Here is a 20732-nt window from a genome sequence, read left to right on the forward strand (position 1 = left end):
CACTTTAACATGGGCTTCTTGAAGAATGGGGGTGTTAAGAGGAAGAATGGGGGATTGTGAAGTCTCTCAAATCAGGATCACAAACCATTTAAATCATCATTGCTACTCCGTTCCAGGTTGAAATTGTAACACACACTGGACCCCATAGACGTCTGTGGATGGGTCCACAGTTCCAGTTCAAAACCATCCATCCCTCAGGCCAAACCACAGTTATCTCATCCAGTTCATCTGTGTTGCAGTCTCATGGTCCGAATGACACGCCACAGCCTCTTTTGGATTTTGATACAGATGATCTTGATCTCAACAGTCTCAGGTAGGAAATGAGAATTAGGGAGTGATTTGAACAAAAGGATTAATATGTTCGTGTGAAATGAGCATCATATGTAATATTTAGGTTTCCCCTTTTGGCACAGTATCATGTTGCAGACTACATGTACTGTTGCACGTAATTCCCTGTCATTACTTGAGATCGTATATAGGGTCTCGTGGGATCACATTACGTGCAATAAATACTTGCTTTTCAGATTATATTCTCCCTAAATCTAATAGTCACTGCACTTTTCAAGCAATTCCACTTTTTGATGCTTTGCTTATATTTCTAACTGCTTCAATCTGATTATGTATTCTTTTCCTGATCTTTCTGAAGTTGGCACCACCTTTCAATTAAATTTCATCTGTGATTTTTATCTAATCCTGTATCTCCCTTCTTTTAGATTATATAAAGTTTTTGGATGGAAAAATGTTGGTATAAATTCAATTATAGTTTATCTTCTATATTTTTATAATACATGTTCTCTCATCCTTATTTGTAGGAATCCTAGGACAGGTGTACAAATTATGCTTTTTATTATTAGCTTTTTTTTTTAATTGCAACTCAGACAGTTTTGACTTGCAGTCTCAAGTTTGCTTAGCAGTTTAATTTGTTATACCAAGACTTGACACATTAGGGTGCAACAGATAATGAAGGACTCAGTCTAATGTAATATAATCTCCCTTTTCTTGTCTTCTCTTTAAAAAAAACTCTATAGTATATCTTGAATTGAATATAAAACAACCCTCTGACCTTTTTCTTGCACACCTTTTAAAAAATAGTGGGAAAAAATGTTCCAGTTACATAGTGGAAATATGTTTTTGTCTTCTTTGTCAGTAACAATAAAAAATTTTTATAACAAGATGAAAATTGTTGCAAAGTTAGATTATGCCTGATGTATCTGTTTAGAAAATATGACACATATTTACTGAGTACCTGCCAGGAGGTGCCAGGAGATATGCCTAGAGTACGGCCAGCTGCCTACTTGGGTCTGAATTGCAACTCTTCATCTCACTCCCTAATCCTGCTCTCACCCCTATTCTTTGTCATCTCTATTTTATTTTATTTATTTTTTATTTTATTTTTTGAGACGGAGTCTTGCTCTGTCACTCAGGCTGGAGTGCAATGGTGTGATCTCTGCTCACTGCAACCTCTGTCTCCTGGGTTCAAGCAGTTCTCCTGCCTTAGGCTCTTGAGTAGCTGGGATGACAGGTGCCCGCCACCAGACCCAGCTAATTTTTGTATTATTAGTAGAGACGGGGTTTCAACATGTTGGCCAGGCTGGTCTTGAACTCCTTACCTCAAGTGATCCTCCCGCCTTGGCCTCCCAAAATGCTGGGATTACAGGCATGAGTTTTTTTTTTTTTTTTTTTTTTTGAGACTGAGTCCCACTCTGTCACCTGGGCTGGAGTGCTGTGGTGCGATCTCAGTTCACTGCAACATCTAGAATGTATTCTAGCCTCCTGTATTCAAGCGATTCTCCTACCTCAACCTCCTGAGTAGCTAGTATTACAGGTATGCGGCACCACGCCTGCCTAGTTTTTGTGTTTTTAGTGGAGATGGAGTTTCACTATGTTGGCCAGGCTGGTCTTGAACTCCTGACCTCAGGTGATCTGCCCGCCTCTGCCTCCCAAAGTGTGGGGATTACAGGCGTGAGCCACTGCGCCTGGCCTCATCTCTTTAAATTACTCCACAAACTACCTACTCAAGACAGAATCTAGAGGTTATCCTTGAAATCTCTCCTCTCACAGATGCCACATCTAATTCTTCACCAACTTATGTCATTTCTATTCAAAATACATCTAGAAACCTTCCACTCCTCTCCATTCCTAATGCCAGCACCCTAGCAACATTTCACAGACTCCTAACTGCTGTCCCTTTTTACATTTTTGCTTTCCCCTGACTGATGTATCTTCTTAAAGAATGATTCAGCCAGGCGTGGTGGCTCACGCCTGTAATCCCAGCACTTTGGGAGGCTGAGGAGGGTGGATCATGAGGTCAGGAGTTCGAGACCAGCCTGGCCAACATGATGAAACGCCATCTCTACCAAAAAAATACAAAAAATTAGCCGGGCATGGTGGTGCACGCCTGTGATCCCAGCTACTCGGGAGGCTGCGGCAGGAGAATTGCTTGAACACGGGAGGCGGAGATTTCAGTGAGCCGAGATCGTGCCACTGCATTCTAGCCTGGGCAACAGAGTGAGACTCCATCTCAAAACAACAAACAAACCAACACACACAAAAAGAACGATTCATCAAGAAGAATGTATCTTCTTTTAATACCTTGTTTAGTATTTTTTGTTTACTCTGCTTTGTATTTTGTTTTTTTCTTCTCTACATTTTTTGTGTTCCAGCATAATTCCTCCAGCTTTCTAAAAATGACATTTTTTGACCAAGATGTCAGGTAATAATGACAGAATACAGTGAGAGTGTCAGACCAATTTTCAGTGATGCTAATTGATTAAATATGGTCTAGATTAGGACCTCAAGCCATGATCAGGGAGTCAATTCTTTGCAGTCCTCAACTTAGTGATTCAGTGTACTCGTGTTTACAACAGTCATTTGGTTATTTAAATCTTAATAATAAAGCGTTTAAAATAAGTAACCAATTTATTCTCTTCACAACTATGTAACACATTTAGTGTTTTTGCTAAACCGTGCACAAGACACTGTCTCATTTTTTTTCTAGTGATTGACCAGCTGCTATTTATAAAGCCCTGTGCTGTACTTTTTCTGAGGATGTCTTTGCCCCATTGTTTCGTGGCCTCATCAGCTTTCTTTGTTACTCTTTTCCTCAGGTATAGTCCTTCTATTAAGATAGTTCTAACTCGCTTCTTTTAAAAGCAGATATAGCTACTTTTCCGAATCCTTAAGAATTTTCCTCGCAGACTTTCCCTTTGTTAATAATAATAAATAACTCCCCAAATTTTGTTTAAATCTAAATGACTTTAAATTGTTTATGTTTGATTAGAATATTATCCTGTTTACAGGACACATATAACCTTTAGAAACCTTTATACTGAGCAGCAGGTTTATAAATTTCTGTTAATTGCATTTGTAATTTATATTTTAAACTTTCAGCAGGTAAGCTTGGTTGGGACCTTGGCTAAGACCCTACAGCAGTTTTTATGGGAAATATAGATTTTATTCACATCAATTTTTAGTCCTTTTTAGTACCACCGTTTCCCACCCGGCATCCAATTAGAAACCCAACTATTGAGATTCTCCTCATTCTTGTTTATGATCACTCTAGCCCAGCTCCTTGTCTCTCATCTGATTTCTCCACGCCTGTGCATGGTGGCCTATGGCCGACCATTGGCTTTACTTTCTCTCTTAAATTGTGAAGTCCTTGTTTAGATTTTTTGGGGCTCACCTGACCCTTGACACCTAGTACACTGTCCTGTACCCCATAGGATACCAATAATAATATGTAGTGCAGTGATAATCTTCCTCCCTGCCCCCTAACCAAAATGGGAAACAGGCAGGCATAGTGTTGACTCTCATCCATAAGGGAATCAGGCAAGCTCCCTACACAGAGCAGGTGTTTAAAAAGAATGGGCAATGAAATATTTGCTAACAGACCTGAGAAACATATAATGTAAAAGATGCTGAGTATGCAAAGCCTCTCTTTCCACTCAAGATTAGCTCCTCAGAAATTGGTTATCATTTATTTTATTTTATTTAACTGAGATATAATTCACATAACATGAAATTTACCAGTTTTAAAATGTACAAGTCAGTGGGTTTTAGTATATTCACTATGTTTGGCATCCATCCCACTAATTTCAGAACGTTTCCATCATCCCAACCAGTTTTTCTCTTTTTTTAATTATGAAGAAAATTCAAACATGTATAAAATGAAAAGAAAAATAGCATAAACCCCCATATATCTGTTGTCCAGCTTCAGCTATCAAGTCATGGCCACTCTTGCTTCATCTGTAGCCCCATTCACACCCTACCTCCAACTCTGGATTATTCAGAAACCCCAATATAAATTGACTAACTATAGGAGTTGTATTAGCCCACATAGGAAGTTGTTTAGACTAGAAGGGGGCATAATTTTGAATGGACTGACCATATCTAAGAGGCTAGCTTTTTGTTGCTCTCAAGAACAAGGAAACTTCTTTTCCAGACACTTTAAATAAACTTCTCTTTTCTAACTGGCCCACATTAGCTTAGGCTTACCTATCCCCTAACTAACCACTGCCGAGATGTGATGAGATTACCATGACTGGCTTAGAAAAATTAGCTGGGGTGGAATGAATATTGGGTAGTCCTACATAGCAGTGATCAATATTTGTTAATCAGTATTTTCACCTTCCAGTAATAGATCATCCTATACCTCCCTCCTGTTTTTTCTTCCTCACAACAAATGCATGCATTTCATAACTAGTCTGCAGTTCATACTTGGCATTTCAGGCTTCTGTCATCTGTCCCATGTTTCTTATCAACCTTTTATCTTCCATCAATAGCCTTTATGAACTCTATACTTCAGCCAAATCATGCACTTCAAGATGCCCTGAATCTATCGTATTCAGTCACTAATCTAAGTTTCTATATGTTGTAGTCCTGTGCTTAAAGGGCATTTCTTCCTCCTCTTCATTATGCGTATATACTATTACTATATACAGACCTAATCCCTGTTCCAGCTCTGCAAGATCTCTAACTGATGTGGACCCTGCATGTATTCCCCCATCTCCTCAATCTGAGCTTTTACTATTTATGTCATTCATATTTACACTTTAGTTTTATTTTGCATTGTCATGAATGTTCATGTGCTATGTCATATATATACACATTGGTCTGTATTTTATGTTTTGTTTCTGCTTGTTCTCAGAGTAATGCCTACAAGCAATTAATATTCAGTAAATACTTACTGTATGAATGAATTACCAGAAATGCACGCATATATTGTTGTAATAAGTTTTTGTTTCACTAAGTTGCCTGGGACTTTCAGATCTTTTATTCTTCCAGATACTTTTATGTTAATAGTATTTATTCTAATGCAGCTAGAAAGAGACACTCGGCATTTGGCATTTATATGTTTATTATTCTTTTTTTTTTTTTGAGATGGAGTCTTGCTCTGTCACCCAGGCTGGAGTGCAGTGGCACAATCTCGGCTCATTGCAACCTCTGGTTTTTGGGTTCCAGCAGTTCTCCTGCCTCAGCCTCTTGAGTAGCTGGGACTATAGGTGCATGCCACCACACCCGGCTCATTTTTGCATTTTTAGTAGAGACGGGGCTTCACCATGTTAGCCAGGATGGATGTTTATTATTCTTAAGCAACTTTAAATTGTGTGTAGTAATTTGCACGTTTACTGAGGTTCTAATTGATTCTTGTATGCTAGTTGGTAATTTTATAAAGGTAGCTCAGTTAGTAGTGACCCACCCTGGCCACAGTACATCTTTGTTATCCTATGCTTACTGTCAGATATAAAGTAACTTTCATTAAGCATTTTAATGGAGCATCTCAAAATTTGAAATTACACATTGCTGCCTTTTATGGAACACATTAATAGCTATGGTGATATTAGTGAATTTCAGGATTCTCAAAACTCTTCATGTGTGTCCCTTGGAAATCCCAAAGGTTTCAGTATAAACATTTTCAGTGTTTAATTTCCTCTCCCATTCTACTTATTGTATCCCTTTAAATTAATGTCAGCTTTTCGGTCCCTTCCTTAAAAATCTATGGAATAACACACAAAGATAAGTTAGAAGGGGTCCAGAGTGTAGAGAATGTTTGTAGTGCTTTATCCTTGTGCAGCAATTAGGGACTGCAGCTCCCCTGTTTGTCTTGTTTTAGAATGGATGGTTCTTTAATGGATTGTGCTACTCCAGCATTCCTGATTTAAGGTCTTTTGTAGCAAGTGACAGTTTTGATGCCAGTAACATATGTGAATTAAATTAAATTGCATTGCAGGATCCAGCCAGTCCGCTCTGACCCAGTCAGCATGCCAGGGTCATCCCGTCCAGTCTCTGATCGAAGGGGAGTTTCCACAGTGATTGATGCTGCCTCAGGTAGAAAACCACCTCTGAAATATTTATTGGGTAGTCCTGTGCATTTTTAACTAATTTTCTCGCACAATGTAGAGGATGACATTTATTTGCTTTCCTCTCTGTTTTTTTGTTTTGTGGTGTGTGTGCATTTTAATACAGTACTGTGCCTATATTTCTTGCTGAACAATGCCATGCTTTTAAGCATTCCTAAGGTTGGTGAATGATGCAGTGGAGTTGGCACTTGATTAAATGTAATGAACATAGTATTGAAGGCTACAGGATTGATGACTGTTTTGCCTTTGATCACCGAAATGTGGAGAAGCAACCTTGACAGAGAACGTAAATACAATCTATGGATTCAATTTACTCAACCTGTTGAGTATCAAAGTGCCTAATCTGTGGAAGTAGAGAGCAGAGAGTCCAAATGCTATAGCTTGAATGATTTTATTATCAAAAGCATCAAGTTTAAAAATTCATTAACTTAACCCTGGTCTATCTATCACAGTTATTAATTTCCTATCCTTGGAAACAAGCTATGAATATGTATCATTAGTACAGAGAAGGAGATCTTTGCCTTTATAGGTGATAGTTGCTCCATTAGTATTATAAAACTGTTTTCAGCCAGGCCTACTAAATGGTAGAATTGTCTGTAGTGATATATTTTCTCGTCTCTAAGTCAAGTGATAAAATAAGGACAGTGATGCCTTGCTTTATAGTGCAGCTGGGGAGCATCTGAAGACAGCGCATGGCAGGATTTTGTCCAAAAATTCTCTCTCAAGTAGAATTATTAAATACTCGGCATTAGTCAAACAGTTGAGTCAGAGAGGATTTTAATCTATAGCGATTTCAAAATCCCTAGAGACCGCTGATTTGATTGAGGCTTAAACTGTGAAAGAAAATGGAAACAAACACAAAACTGATTTGTGAAGGTCACTTTAAAAAGACCAAAGCTTCTGTCTGTGGATATGGATATATTTTTAAGTTTCGAAGCTAATGGGTTTTATACATATTCTTAGCTTTCTGATTTTTTGGTTAGTGGATTGTACCTTGCATCTTACTGAGCTGCCCCATCTAGGGCTATGCCTTCATTTTTAACGTAGACTATTACTTTAGAGGACTCATACTTGTTCCTACTGCTTTAACTTGGCAACCATGGTTGTCCCCTGGAAATGAGCATGGAAATGTGTAGAGTCGCTATCATTGCTTCCCAGCACTGAATGAGATATTGAGATAGGGAACTTAAACAATAAATCTTTTTTGTAGTCACATTCTGAGAATGCTAAGAGATTGTTGTGCTCGTTTGGAATGATCGTTTACAATTGTGAATCCTGGAAATGTTACATATTTTAATCTGAAGTATTTTATTCAAGATTACAACAGTAGGCCTTGATTGGGCTTTTTAAACCTTCTTAAACTACCAGATTACTGATGTTTTATTGTCGAGTGACTAGCTACTAGGAACACATGCTGCCAAAGCAGTTACCTTGTGTTATTAAAAGTAGACATATTCAATACTAGATTCTGAGGTAACACTCCATATATATATATTTATTTTTTATTTTTTTGAGACAGAGTCTCCCACTGTCACCCATGCTGGAGTGCAGTGGCACGATCTTGGCTCACTGCAGCCTCTGCCTCCCAGGTTCAAGCAATTCTCCTATCTCGGCTTCCCGAGTAGCTGAGATTACAGGCACCTGACACCACACCCAGCTAGTTTTTGTATTTTTAGTAGAGATGGGGTTTCACCTTGTTGGTCAGGTTGGTCTTGAACTCCTGACCTCAGATGATCCACCCGCCTCAGCCTCCCAAAGTGTTGGGATTACAGGCATGAGCCACTGCATCTGGCCAACATTCCATATTTATCATGTAGCAATCTTAGCTGTATGTAAAGTCATCTCATGCAACAAGGGAGGAGCTTCAGTGAACTGTTATTTAAATCCTTTTGCAAGGAGAGTTTTTAAGTTGATTTTTGAATAAGGAATTAGATCCTACATGTAAATAATCTGATATGTAAGTAGTCCTAAGATTACTTAATTTGCATCAGAGATACACTGTATGAGTTTCGATGGCATTGACCCTCTCTGCCTGAAAGTACCAATCTTTTGAGTAGGAAAGAACTTCTTGGTGGCTAAGCTTTATCATTATTTTTCTAGGCCTGTTTTCATTCCAGGAAGCCATGGTACCTTTCTGAAAGACAACCAAAACAGTGAAACATGTGTGCTGCCTTCTTTAACTTTGAGCTGAAGAAGCCTCATAGATAAGGAATTGGACTTCTATGAGTAATTCTCTCTTCAGCTACCTCTCAATTGGTTCAGATCCCTTTTGAATGAGAAATATACGTTAACGCATTTTTTGAGTGAATAATGTTTTGTCGTGGAATGTCCATCTACTTTAATAGGACCAACTGTTGTCAACAGAATTACTTTCTACGTCTGTGGAAAACAACATCTAGGCTAACAAAAATCAAGGTAGCAAGTCTAACAAAATCGAGGCTAAATAATTTGAGTTCTTTATGTAAACATATTTATGGGAAAATTTTGTTGTAGATTCTTCTGTTAAAAAGAATCTAATAAATTTTTATAATTGCTCTTGAACCGGGAAGTGCACCTCTGATCATGATCCATGCATTGGAGTCAGCTGCACATCAGGAAGTTGCTCATCTGGAGGTTTCATTGCCTGTTACTTGGAGATACGACCAGTGTGGCACCTCCTCTGTTGGTCTTCATTGCCCTGTATTACCTTCAAGCATTTTATATGACTTCATGGATTATCTTTTTAATTATTCCTATGGCACATGTTACACCTAACCCTCTATTTTAGTGACAGCTCTTGCTCTGTCTAACCTTGTGGCAGTATAATTGTTTTTCATATAATTACTTTATTCACAGATAATAGAATTTAATGTGATATAATTAAATCCTTTGACAATTATAACAGTTTTTAAAGTGAAAATATTTTATTTAAATCTTGGGTCTGCAGTTTATTTTCTAGATATCTATGTATTAATCTAACAACGTTATTCCATTGAAACTAAAAGAGGTGTGCAGAGTGTGCCACTTTTACCACGTAATGATTTTTTTCACAATTTCTTAATATCTGGTAATCTCTGGTTCATGCTTTTGCAAAGAAACACATTGCCTAAAATACATATTTTTAAATTATTAACTTCAGTGATTTAAGCACCGGGTAAATTCTATGCCTTTAGACACCTATGAACTAGATTCTTACTGTCTCTCTGTAAAATACATATAGAGTATTTTTGATTTTCAGCAGTTCTATAACTGCTTGATGAGTAGATGTTATTCCCATAACATCTGTCTCATCTTGTCTTTGGTGATTCTAATGACACCATACCAGCTGGGTGCAGTGGATCACATCTATAATCCTAGCACTTTGGGAGGCCGAAGCGGTGGATCACTTGAGGTCAGGTGTTTGAGACCAGCCTGGCTAACTAACATGGCAAAACCCCGTCCCTAATAAAAATACAAAAATTAGCTGGGCATGGTTTCACATGGCTGTAATCCCAGCTACTCAGGAGGCTGAGGCACAAGAATCGCTTGAACCCGGGAGGCAGAGGTTGCAGTGAGCTGAGATTGCACCAGTGCACTCTAGCCTGGGTGACCGAGCAAGGCTCTGTCTCAAAAAGACAAAACAAAACGAAACAAAACAAAAACCATCCTACCTAAAATTTGTGGGGGTTAAATAATTGTAAGATGTTCCGTTGTTGGCTGAGGAGATCATTTTGGAAATGGACACATTATAGGATTTTAACCTAAGACACAGGCTACCCAGAACAAATGGGATTTGGGGCAGTTGCTCACTTTTTCCCATGTCCAGCTGATGAACAACAATGTCGATGAATCATTGATAGTATTTCTAGCCAAAGCACTGTGTCAATTTATTCATTTTCCTGTATGTTCATTTTGGCTAGATAGCTAAGAATTTCTTTCTATTCTTTGTACCTTATAACATGTGCCCTTCTTTTGATAAAGATGTAGGACCTCTAAAGAGAAAGCAGAAAGACAGCTGTCAATGTCTTGTTGGAACTTTGTTTTCCAGATTGCTGACTATTCTTGTTCCAAAACTTGAAGGCTGTACCTAATAGATAACCTTTCCTTGCTTCTGAGTCATCAAATCAAAGAGCCTAGAAAGATCTGGTTCACCCTGAGTTTGTTTGTCCTGATTTGTGGTTTTACTATGGAGATGGATGTTTACTAACAAAGAACTCAGATAATTGAGATCGAAAGACAAACTTATGCGTGACTCATATGCAGAGCAGACATCTTTATCAAACTCTATTAAAGAAAACATTTTATAAAGTTATGAGGTGTGGTGGAAGCAGTGTTTGTGTACATGCCTGAGGAAGTGTGGTGGAAGTAGTGTTTGTGTACATGCCTGAGGAAGTGTGGTGGAAGCAGTGTTTGTGTACATGCCTGAGGAAGATGGTAGGGTGAGAAGGACAATGTGACAGATAAGAAAAATGACTTCTTATCCTGAGCAGCCTTGGATCATAAGGTATTAGTGTTACCTCAAGCATTTCAGTAAATAGGGACAAAGTTGCAGATTTGGGGTTTTTTGTTGTTCTTGACTCAAGAGAAATACTACTTTTGTTGTACAATTGAAGTAATAAAAATAATTAATTTAGGAGATACCTTTTGAGCACCTAATTTTCTCCACTATCAAAATAACTTGTTTACTGAAGAAAATTACACACTTAAAATCCCAAACTAGTTTGATTTGATTGATTTTATAATGATCATTTATGCCTACTTTATGTATTTGGCATTTGGTACATCACCTTAAAAAAAACAAATAATACTCATTAATAGAGAAGTGTGATTAGATAGGTGACAAGGAGGTTATTTGAGCAGTTTTTGTTTTGTCTTGCAGTCAAATCTGTGCTGGAAGGACCTTCTTATAGAGGCATTCTTTTATCATATAGAGATTTTGTTCATGGACTGGGGGAAGAGTATTCTTTTTTTTTTTTCTTCGAGACGGAGTTTCACTCTTTTTTTTTTTTTTTTTTTTTTTTTTGAGACGGAGTCTCGCTGTGTCCCCCAGGCTGGAGTGCAGTGGCACGATCTCAGCTCACTGCAACCTCCGCCTCCTGGGTTCAAGCCATTCTCCTGCCTCAGCCTCCCAAGTAACTGGAATTAACAGGCACGCGCCACCACGCCCAGCTAATTTTTTGTATTTTTAGTAGAGACGGGGTTTCACCATGTTGGCTAGACTAGTCTCGAACTTCTGACCTCAGGTGATCCACCCACCTCAGCCTCCCAAAGTGCTGGGATTACAGGCGTGAACCACCGCGCCCAGCCTGGGGGAAGAGTATTCTAAGATTATATTTCACTGTATTGACAGTTGCCATTTCAATCTGAGGCCTACTTAGGTACTATTTCTTAAAGGCTGTCAGAGGCACAGAGATGCTGATGGTAAAAATAAAGAGATTAGTGAGAGACATTGTTCAGTCTACAATGATGTGGCCACATAGCTCTATGGTCTTAGAGCTAGAACTGAGTGGAAAAAGCCATGACTTCATAATCATGGTCTTGAACTTTTGCTGAAACCTTCAAGTCATTCTCCTACCATGCCATTCACTTCTACATCAGTAAAAGAAGATTAAGAGTCCCTATGCAAAACTTTTTTTACCACCTTTTGTGGAAGGGGTGTGTTCAAATTATTTCCTTAAGTAACTCCTGAATATAAAGTTCTTCAGAAATATTAAGATATTTTTTGAATAAATGATGTGATTTTCAATTAATAGAGTTTCAGATATTCTTGATGATTATAAAGTGACAAAAACTCCAGGGCATATACCTTGGGTACTGAAAGCTTGTGTGGGATCAGTAAGAAGATTAAGGATAAGAGTGAAATTAAAAGAAGGCTCGGCCCTGACCTGTGAACAATCCCTCAGAGGGGAAAAAATATTCAAACTCAAATATTAAGATTGGCTTTTATATTAGAAATGAGTAAGTGTATACATTAAATTAATTCTAATCTTTCGACTATCTGCTGTCTATATAAAATCAAAAGTAAGTTTTAGAGATTAAGAACATAGGGAAAAGACCTTATTTGCCCATAAGGAAAATGCTCAGCTGTATCTCTCCTCTTCTGATTTAAACATTCCTCTTATTCTTCTTTCTTTCTTTTTTTTTTTTTTTTGAGATGGAGTCTCACTGTGTTGCCCAGGCTGGAGTGCAGTGGCGTGATCTTGGCTCACTGCAACCTCTGCCTCTCGGGTTCAAGCGATTCTCCTGCCTCAGCCTCCCGAGTAGCTGGGATTACAGGCATGTGCCACCATGCCCAGCTAACTTTTGTATTTTAGTAGAGATGGGGTGTCACCATGTTGGTCAGGCTGGTCTCAGACTCCTGACCTCGCGATCCGCACGCCTCGGCCTCCCAAAGTGCTGGGATTACAGGCGTGAGCCACCGCGCCTGGCCCTTTCTTCTTTCTAGTATTTACAGGATGTTAGAAGACCAAAGTCAAGTTAACAATGAGGAAAATTTTAGTTCAGCACAATTAAGAAAAAATGATAGCCCCATTTGAAGATGAAGAAACAGTAAACAGAAGTAGAAGAAGCTGTTGGGAAAGTGTCTTCTGATGACACTTTGCTTCTTTGAATAAATCTTTGTGTCAACTAAAACCTTGCCTATGCTTTCTATATTGCAAGCATCAGGTCCTTGACATGGCTTTAAATCTTTCCTAAGCATTTTGAGAGGGAATTGATGCAATACTTCTCACTGTTGATATAGTAGGGTTCTACATATTTACATGGGACTTTTTGACCAAAGACCCAACTTTTCACTTTTGTACATTTACTGTGCCTCTCATACAGGGCTGGACTGTTTATGTAGTCTGTTGCATCAGACTGTGGTGGCAGGGGGACAGAGTTGGGGGCACTATTAGAATTTGTTTAAGTCTGAACCGGGAATTCCATTTGTCTTAGTGACATGAGTGTCAAAACTGTTAGTGCAACACTATTTTAAACTGTCTGCAAGAGCCTGAGAGGCTTATGCTTATAGGTGCCATCTATAAACTTAGAAACAAACAAAGAGCCCCTCTCCATTGAATAGTAAGCCCAGTGGGCAATTAAAGAGCAGCTTGGGACCCCACTTGGTCAACTAGTCAGAACCAGAGCTTCTGATATTCCCTCTGGATATTGTTGAGAACTGTCACAGAAAGGCTAAAGTAAATAATCAAAATGAAAATAGTTGTTCCAGAGAAAAGTCTTGTTCTGGAAGCTTGGTGTTAAGGAAAGAATAATGACCCCTAATTTGTGGATCTTTGTTAGTTCTAGTCTCAGCGGAGTCCCTTTCAGCTTGAAACATGGATGAACCTGTGTTTTCAAGCACCTCTGAAGATGTTTTTAAAATTAGGGGTATAATTTGGGTATAGCAAAAATGCACGTTTTAATCATACAGCTTGATGAATTTTTATACTCAGCCACCACTCACATAAAAACATAGAATATTTCCATCAACCCAGAAAGTTTCTTATGCCCCTTCCGGTTAATACTACCAGTGACCTAGAGGTAACCATTTTTATCATCACAGATTACCTTTGCCTGTATTAAACTTCATATGATTGGAATCATCTTGTGTCTATGCTTTTGTATCTAACCTCTTTTGCTCAACTTAATTTGTTTGAGATTCATCCAGGTATTACATGAATCACGAGTTCATTTTTAATATTGCAGTGTAGTGTTCCATTCTGCAAATATACCACACTTTATATATCCAATATTCTGTCATTTCCAGCTTTTGGCTATTAGGAATAAAGCTGCTATAAACTTTTTTTTATAAGTCTGTCTATCTGTCTCTCTCTCTCTCTGTCTCTCATCAACATATGCATACATTTCCTTTGGGCATATCCCTAGTACTGGAATTGCCGGATCACAAAGTAGGCATATGTTTAACTTTATTAGGAACTGCCAACACATTTTCCAAAATGACTGTACCATTTTGCATTCCTATCAGCAATGCATGAGCGTTCCAGTTGCTCCACATTCTCATCAACACTTGATATTATTGATCTTTATTTTAACCATTCCAGTGGATGTGAACTATGGTTTGAATTTGCTTTTCTCTGTTGAGTAATGATATTGAGCATCTTTAATATACTCATTGGCCATTTGGATATCATCTTTTGTAATGTCCTAGTTAACTCACTGATTTTTATTAGATATGTTGTCTTTATTGAATACCAAGTGTTCTTTAAATATTCTGGATATGGTCCTTTTGTGAGATATGTGCATTGCAAATATTTTCTTTCAGTTAATTGCCTTTTCACTTTCTTAATGGTATCTTTTGACAAGCAAAAATCTAATTTTTTCATTGTTTTTTCCTTTTATGTTTTCACAAACAAAAAAAATCTTTTGTCCAGTCTTTTTTTTTTTTTTTTTTTTTTGAGACAAAGTCTCAGTCTGTCACTGAGGCTGGAGTGCAGTGGCATGATCTCGGCTCACTGCAACTTCCGTCTCCCAGGTTCAAAGTGATTATCCTGCCTCAGCCTCCCAAGTAGCTGGGACTACAGGTGCCCACTACCACGCCCGGCTAATTTTTTGTATTTTTAGTAGAGATGAGGTTTCATCATGTTGGCCAGGCTGGTCTCGAGCTCCTGACCTCAGGTGATCTGCCTGCCTCGGCCTCCCAAAGTGCTGGGATTACAAGTGTAAGCCACCATGCCCAGCCCCTCCAGTCTTGAAGAGATAACTCTTTTCTAGAAATTGTATAGTTTTAGCCTTCACATTTAGGACTATGATCCTTTTCAAATTAATTTTTTATTGTGGGTGGTCAAGCGTGGTGGCTTATGCCTATAATCCCACCTTGGGAGGCCCATGTGGGCAGATTGCATGAGCTTAGGAGTTTGAGACCAGCCTGGGCAACACAGCAAAACTCTGTCTGTACAAAAAGTACAAAAATTAGCCAGGCATGGTGGTGCACAACTGTTGTCCCAGCTACTTAGGAGGCTGAGATGGGAGGATCACTTAAGCCTGGGAGGTTGAGGCTGCAGTGAGCTGTGATCACGCCACTGCACTCTAGCCTAGGTGGCAGAGCAAGACCTTGTTTAACAAACAAAAAAAAATTTTATTTTGATGTAGGGCAGGGATCAAGGTGTTTAGTTTCTTCCGGTTGCTCCCACACTGTTTATCAAAAAGATACGCCTTTCCTATTATGAATTGCACTGATGCCTTTTTAAAATTTTTATTTTTTCTTGGGTTCTTTATTCTGTTACATTGATTTATATAGCTGTCTTTTTACCCACATTGTACTACCTTAATTACTGTAGATGTTTAGTAAGTTTTGAAGTCTCATATTTTAAGGCCTCCACCTTTGTTTTTCATTCTGGTTATCTTGGCTATTCTAGGGCCTTTGCATTTCCACACATGTGCATTTGTACAAACATACCAGTGGTTTTTCAAACTCTGGGAATTCCCAAGACACTTTCAAGTGGTCTATTAAGTCAAAATTATTTTTATACTAGTATCAAGTTATTATTTGCCTTTGTTTTTTCTACTGTGGTGAAATTTAGTATAGATGGTGCAGAAGCAATTGTGGGTAAAACTGGTGGCCTGTTATCATAGTAAAGGCAATGGCACCTAACTATTGCTAGTAGCCTCTGCTACCTACTTAAGAGTTCTTTTTTAAGCTGTATTCACCTAAGAATATCTTTAAAGCAGTAAAAATCATCAACTTTAATTTTATTAAGTTTTGACCCTTGTGTAACGTCTTAATATTCTGTATATCAAGTGGGAATGAATGCACAATAGTTGTCTTGAGGGAAAGCCATTGTGATTTGTAAACTGAACTAGCAACTGTTTTCATGGAATCCCATTTTATCTGAATAAAACAAACTATGTTTATTCAGACATGGGCATTTGGCAGAAATTTTCTCAAAAATAAGCAAACCCTGTCACTTCGAAGAAAACAACTAATAATATTTATTACCAATAATAACATTCTAGCTTTCAATTGAAAATTAGAAATTTGAAAACCTTGTATCCACCACTGTCTGTTTAACAGAGTCCCAATATTTAAAGACATTTCTCGGCCGGACACGATGGCACACGCGTATAATCCCAGTACTTTGGGAGGCCAAGGCGGGTGGATCACCTGAGGTTAGTTCAAGACCAGCCTGACCAACATGGTGAAACCCTGTCTCTACTAAATACAAAAAATTAGCTGGGTGTGGTGGTGCATGCTTGTAAGCCCAGCTACTTGGGAGGCTAAGGCAGGAGAATCGCTTGAACCCGGGAGGCAGAGGTTGCAGTGAGCCAAGATCGTGCCATTGCACTCCAGCCTGGGCAACAAGAGTGAAACTCTGTCTTAAAAAAAAAATTTCTCATTAAATAAGTAGTGATATTAACTAATATGATTTTTTGCATAATAGATATTAAAATATATCAGCATTTGGAACATCTGCAACATTTTCCGAATGACCAGTTTCATGTTGCTACAAAATCATGCAAGAGTAAAGGACTCATTCCAAATGCAAGATAGGACAAAGGATTTTAATGTAATAGAATATGAAAGTTAATTGATATGGTTTCAGATTCCACATTGCAACTAATTTGTTAAGGATCATATCAAGGAAGAATATCCCCAGAACCTGAAAATGCTATTAATATACTTTATCTTTTAGCAGTTACATATTTGAGTTAGACCAACTTTTCTTCGTGTACGTCAACCAAAACAGCATATCAGAACAGATAGAATGCAATAGCAGATATGAGAATCTAGCTGTTGTCTATTAGAGGATTTTCTCTTAAAAATGTTACTTTTCTCACTTCTTTCTGTTTAGAAAATATTTTTATATAGAATATAATTGATATTTCTACATAGAGGCTTTATCATTGTTTTTAAATTAGCTGATACATAATTGTATTAAATGTTGATAGATATAGTACATATAAACCAAAGATCTTTGGGGTCCTGGGTTTGTTGTTGTTGTTGTCGTTTGTTTGTTTTTTTGAGACAATCTCACTTTGTCATCCAGGTTGGAGTGTGGTGGTGCAATCTCGGTTCATTGCAACCTCTGCCTCCAGGTTCAAGTGCTTCTCCTACCTCAGCCTCCCGAGTAGCTGGGACTCCAGGCATGCACCACCATGCCCGGCTAATTTTTGTATTTTTAGTAGAGACAAGGTTTCACCATGTTGGCCAGGTTGGTCTTGAACTTCTGAGCTCAAGTGATCTGCCCACCTTGGCTTCCCAAAGTGCTGGGATTACAGGTATTAGCCACCGCACCTGACTGGGGTCCTGAGTTTTTTTAAGCACACTGGGATCCTGAATTTTAAAATGTTTGAAAACCACTGGTATGCATATTCTCATACACACACACACACACACACACACACACACATATTAAATTACTAGTTTGTTTGTTTATTTCTACAGAAATTCAGATGAGATTGGATTGGGATTTCATTGAATCTGTATATCAAATTTGGAAGTATTGACATCTTAAAAATATTAAATCTTTCAAAACAAGCTTTTTTAATTTTTTGAGATGGAGTCTTACTCTGTTGTCCAGGCTGGAGTGCAGTGGTGTGATATCGGTTCACTGCAACCTCCACCTCCAGGGTTCAAGCGATTCTTGTGCCTCAGCCTCTGAGTAGCTGAGATTACAGGCAAAACATAAACTTTTATAACTATTCACTTATTTAAGCCTTCTTTAATTTCTCCTTGATAAGTTTCAATGTAGAAGTCTTACACATCTTATATAAAAGTTTTTTCTTTCTATTATTACATTTTGATGATAATAACTATAGCATGTTTTTATTTCACTTGTCAGTTTTCTTTACAGCATATAGAGTAAAATACTTTTCTGTATAATAAACTTGTATCCCAGCCTGGGCAATATAGTCAGACCTCATCTCTACAAAAAAAATTTTTTTTAATTAGCTGAGTATGGTGGTATGCACCTGTAGTCTTAGCTACCTGGGAGGCTGAGGTGGGAGGATTGCTTGAGCCCAGGAGGTCGAGGCTACAGTGAGCCAAGGCTGCATCACTGCACTCTAGCCTGGGTGACAGAGGGGAAACCCTGTCTCAAAACAAAAAATGAACTTGTTTCCAGCAACTTTTCCAAATTCGTTTATTCATTCTAATAGTAGAATCTCTTGGATTTTCTACTATGTAATCATGTCATCTGCAAATAAAGATGGTTTTATTTCTTTTTAATCTTTATATTTATCTTTCTCCCATATTACACTTGTTTAAACCTCCACTACGATGTTGAATAGAAATGATGATATTGAATATTCTTGTTTTCTTCTCAACCCTAGGAGGAAGGGTTTATTATTTCACTATTAAGTATAATGACAATAAGCAAAAATTTATCAAAACTGAAGCAGAGAGAGAAAAATGCTGAAATAAAATAGAACTCACTGTGAGCGGTATATCAAACTATAGCAGTATCAAACTGTCTAACATCTGTGTAATTATTTCACATATGTGGAAGAAAAGAAGAGGATATGGCAAAAGAAATGCATGAAGGGTTGAGAATTTTCCAAAGTTAATGAAAGACATAAGTCAAAGTTTTAAGAAACTCAGTGTATGCTGAGTGAGATATTAATAAACACAAAGAAAACCATACGTAGACATATTATAATCAAACTGTTCAGATCTAAACATAAGGAAGGAATTTTAAGAAGCCTACTCTGTTTCTTTATTTCTTTTTTTCTTTTTTCTTTTTTGAGACTGAGTCTCGCTCTGTCATCCAGGCTGGAGTGCAGTGGCGCAATCTCGGCTCACTGCAAGCTCCGCCTCCCGGGTACACGCCATTCTCTTGCCTCAGCCTCCCGAGTAGCTGGGACTACAGGCGCCCGCCACCACGCCTGGCTAATTTTTTGTATTTTTAATAGAGATGGGGTTTCACCATGTTAGCCAGGATGGTCTCGATCTCCTGACCTTGTGATCCGCCTGCCTCGGCCTCCCAAAGTGCTGGGATTAGCCACTGTGACCAGCCTCTTTATTTCTTAGGTTTATATTTAAGTGATGGTTTGGACTTTTGATAAAAAGAGAAATTGGAAAAGTAGCAGGGTGATTTTTAAGTTTCCTTGGCAGTGTGAGATCCCCATCTCTGAATAATCAAGAGGCTCTATGAGGAATCTTCAGGATATTTTTCAATAGACAGAAGTAAAAGAGATGGGAAACCAGTATTAATTTATAAACAGTTAGGTGCCCAACACTGTGCTAGGTCTTGCCACATGTCTCATCTCATTTAATCTTCTTTAATTAGGATCAAGGTCCATTTTAGCAATAGTCAAAGAACAGGACTTAGGACACCTAGCTCCTGATACTTAAAATTACTTAAAGTGCATTATGGTGACACCTCAGATAAGTCCAAACCTCTTTCTACCCTGCCTAATCAAATATTCATTTCAAAACACTGTATGCTGAAATGAGCCACGTGGGAGTTGAAGAGAATCAACTATTCAGGTGGTGAAAATGTGTGAATGCAGCTGGCAGATGAAGTTCCAGTGTGATGAATTCCCAGCTTGTCCTTATTGCTTTAGGCAACAACTGACAGGCCTGACTGGTCATTGGCTTTCCATTCCTGGCATTGATATGACTGAAAATTCTTAATGTCACAGATCCTTAAAAGCTGTCTCTGTTATCATGGATATAAATGGTGCTGGAGGGTCCTTCTTGCATAGAGGTAATCAATATGGTCTAGGGTTCTTGACCTGAACCTGTAATTACTTGGACATTTTGAAGGTAGCTTGTTGTTACAGAATATTCATATATTCAGAACATTGGGACTGAGTTGTGCATGGAGAGGAGAAAAATAGAGGCTTTGTCCCCCTTTCTGTTCTTAGTATTTAAGAGGCCTTCATAATCACAGAAGAGAGTGATATTATAGGATTAGAACATTGTATTTTTGGTTTTGGGTGCTGAAGTTCAAATCTCACCTCTGAAGTGATCCTGATATTTTGCCAAAGTTGTGACTTTAATATTCTGTGGCTTGTAATTGTGATTTTTCTAATACCAGAGTAGAATTCTGGGGAGGAATTTTTCTAAACCCAAATACCTCAATTTGAAGTGAGGCTTGGCTTTAAATAATAACACATTTGAGTTTGAGCTTTTCCTGCAATTAAGTGGTATGCTGCAAAAAGGAATTCGGTTAGCAGATTTTATGGCATCCATGATCCATGGACAAGAGTGAGTAGAACGAGATGATACTGATAGCAGTTCTTAAGTCTCTAAATGTTTTTACGTTGTTGTGATCAGGATTTCTTTGCCAAATGAAAACGGTAAAAGTGGAAGCATGAAACACCTTAACAGTAGGTGTGGATCCTGATTGTTCTGTTACTGCTTGGCTTAAGATACCCCTGGATGGGCCGGGTGTGGTGGCTCACACCTGTAATCCCAGCACTTTGGGAGGCCGAGGCAGGTGGATCACCAGGTCAGGAGATCGAGATCATCCT

General features: G+C 38.3%; 1 protein-coding gene and 1 long non-coding RNA gene across 17 annotated transcripts in view; one reads left to right on the forward strand and one right to left on the reverse strand.

Annotated features, from left to right (window-relative positions):
* Window positions 1-20732, forward strand: part of BCAS3 (BCAS3 microtubule associated cell migration factor) — a 718021-nt gene that overhangs the window by 399709 nt on the left and 297580 nt on the right. For 14 of the 16 annotated variants that reach the window (XR_010153059.1, XM_063799111.1, XM_063799112.1 and 11 more), the window contains 2 exons: window positions 117-313; window positions 6230-6327. Coding sequence is in view for 15 of the 16 variants with exons in the window: in XM_063799111.1 (XP_063655181.1) it covers window positions 117-313; window positions 6230-6327 (295 nt within the window). In the remaining variant the exon portion in view is untranslated. The other 2 variants (XM_063799118.1, XM_063799116.1) reach the window with 2 other exon arrangements.
* LOC104002960 (uncharacterized) overlaps window positions 1-20732 on the reverse strand; it is a 70680-nt gene that overhangs the window by 7383 nt on the left and 42565 nt on the right. The gene's annotated exons all lie outside the window — the stretch shown is intronic.

This window comes from Pan troglodytes, chromosome 19, assembly GCF_028858775.2.
Source record: "Pan troglodytes isolate AG18354 chromosome 19, NHGRI_mPanTro3-v2.0_pri, whole genome shotgun sequence".
Lineage (NCBI taxonomy): Eukaryota > Metazoa > Chordata > Mammalia > Primates > Hominidae > Pan > Pan troglodytes.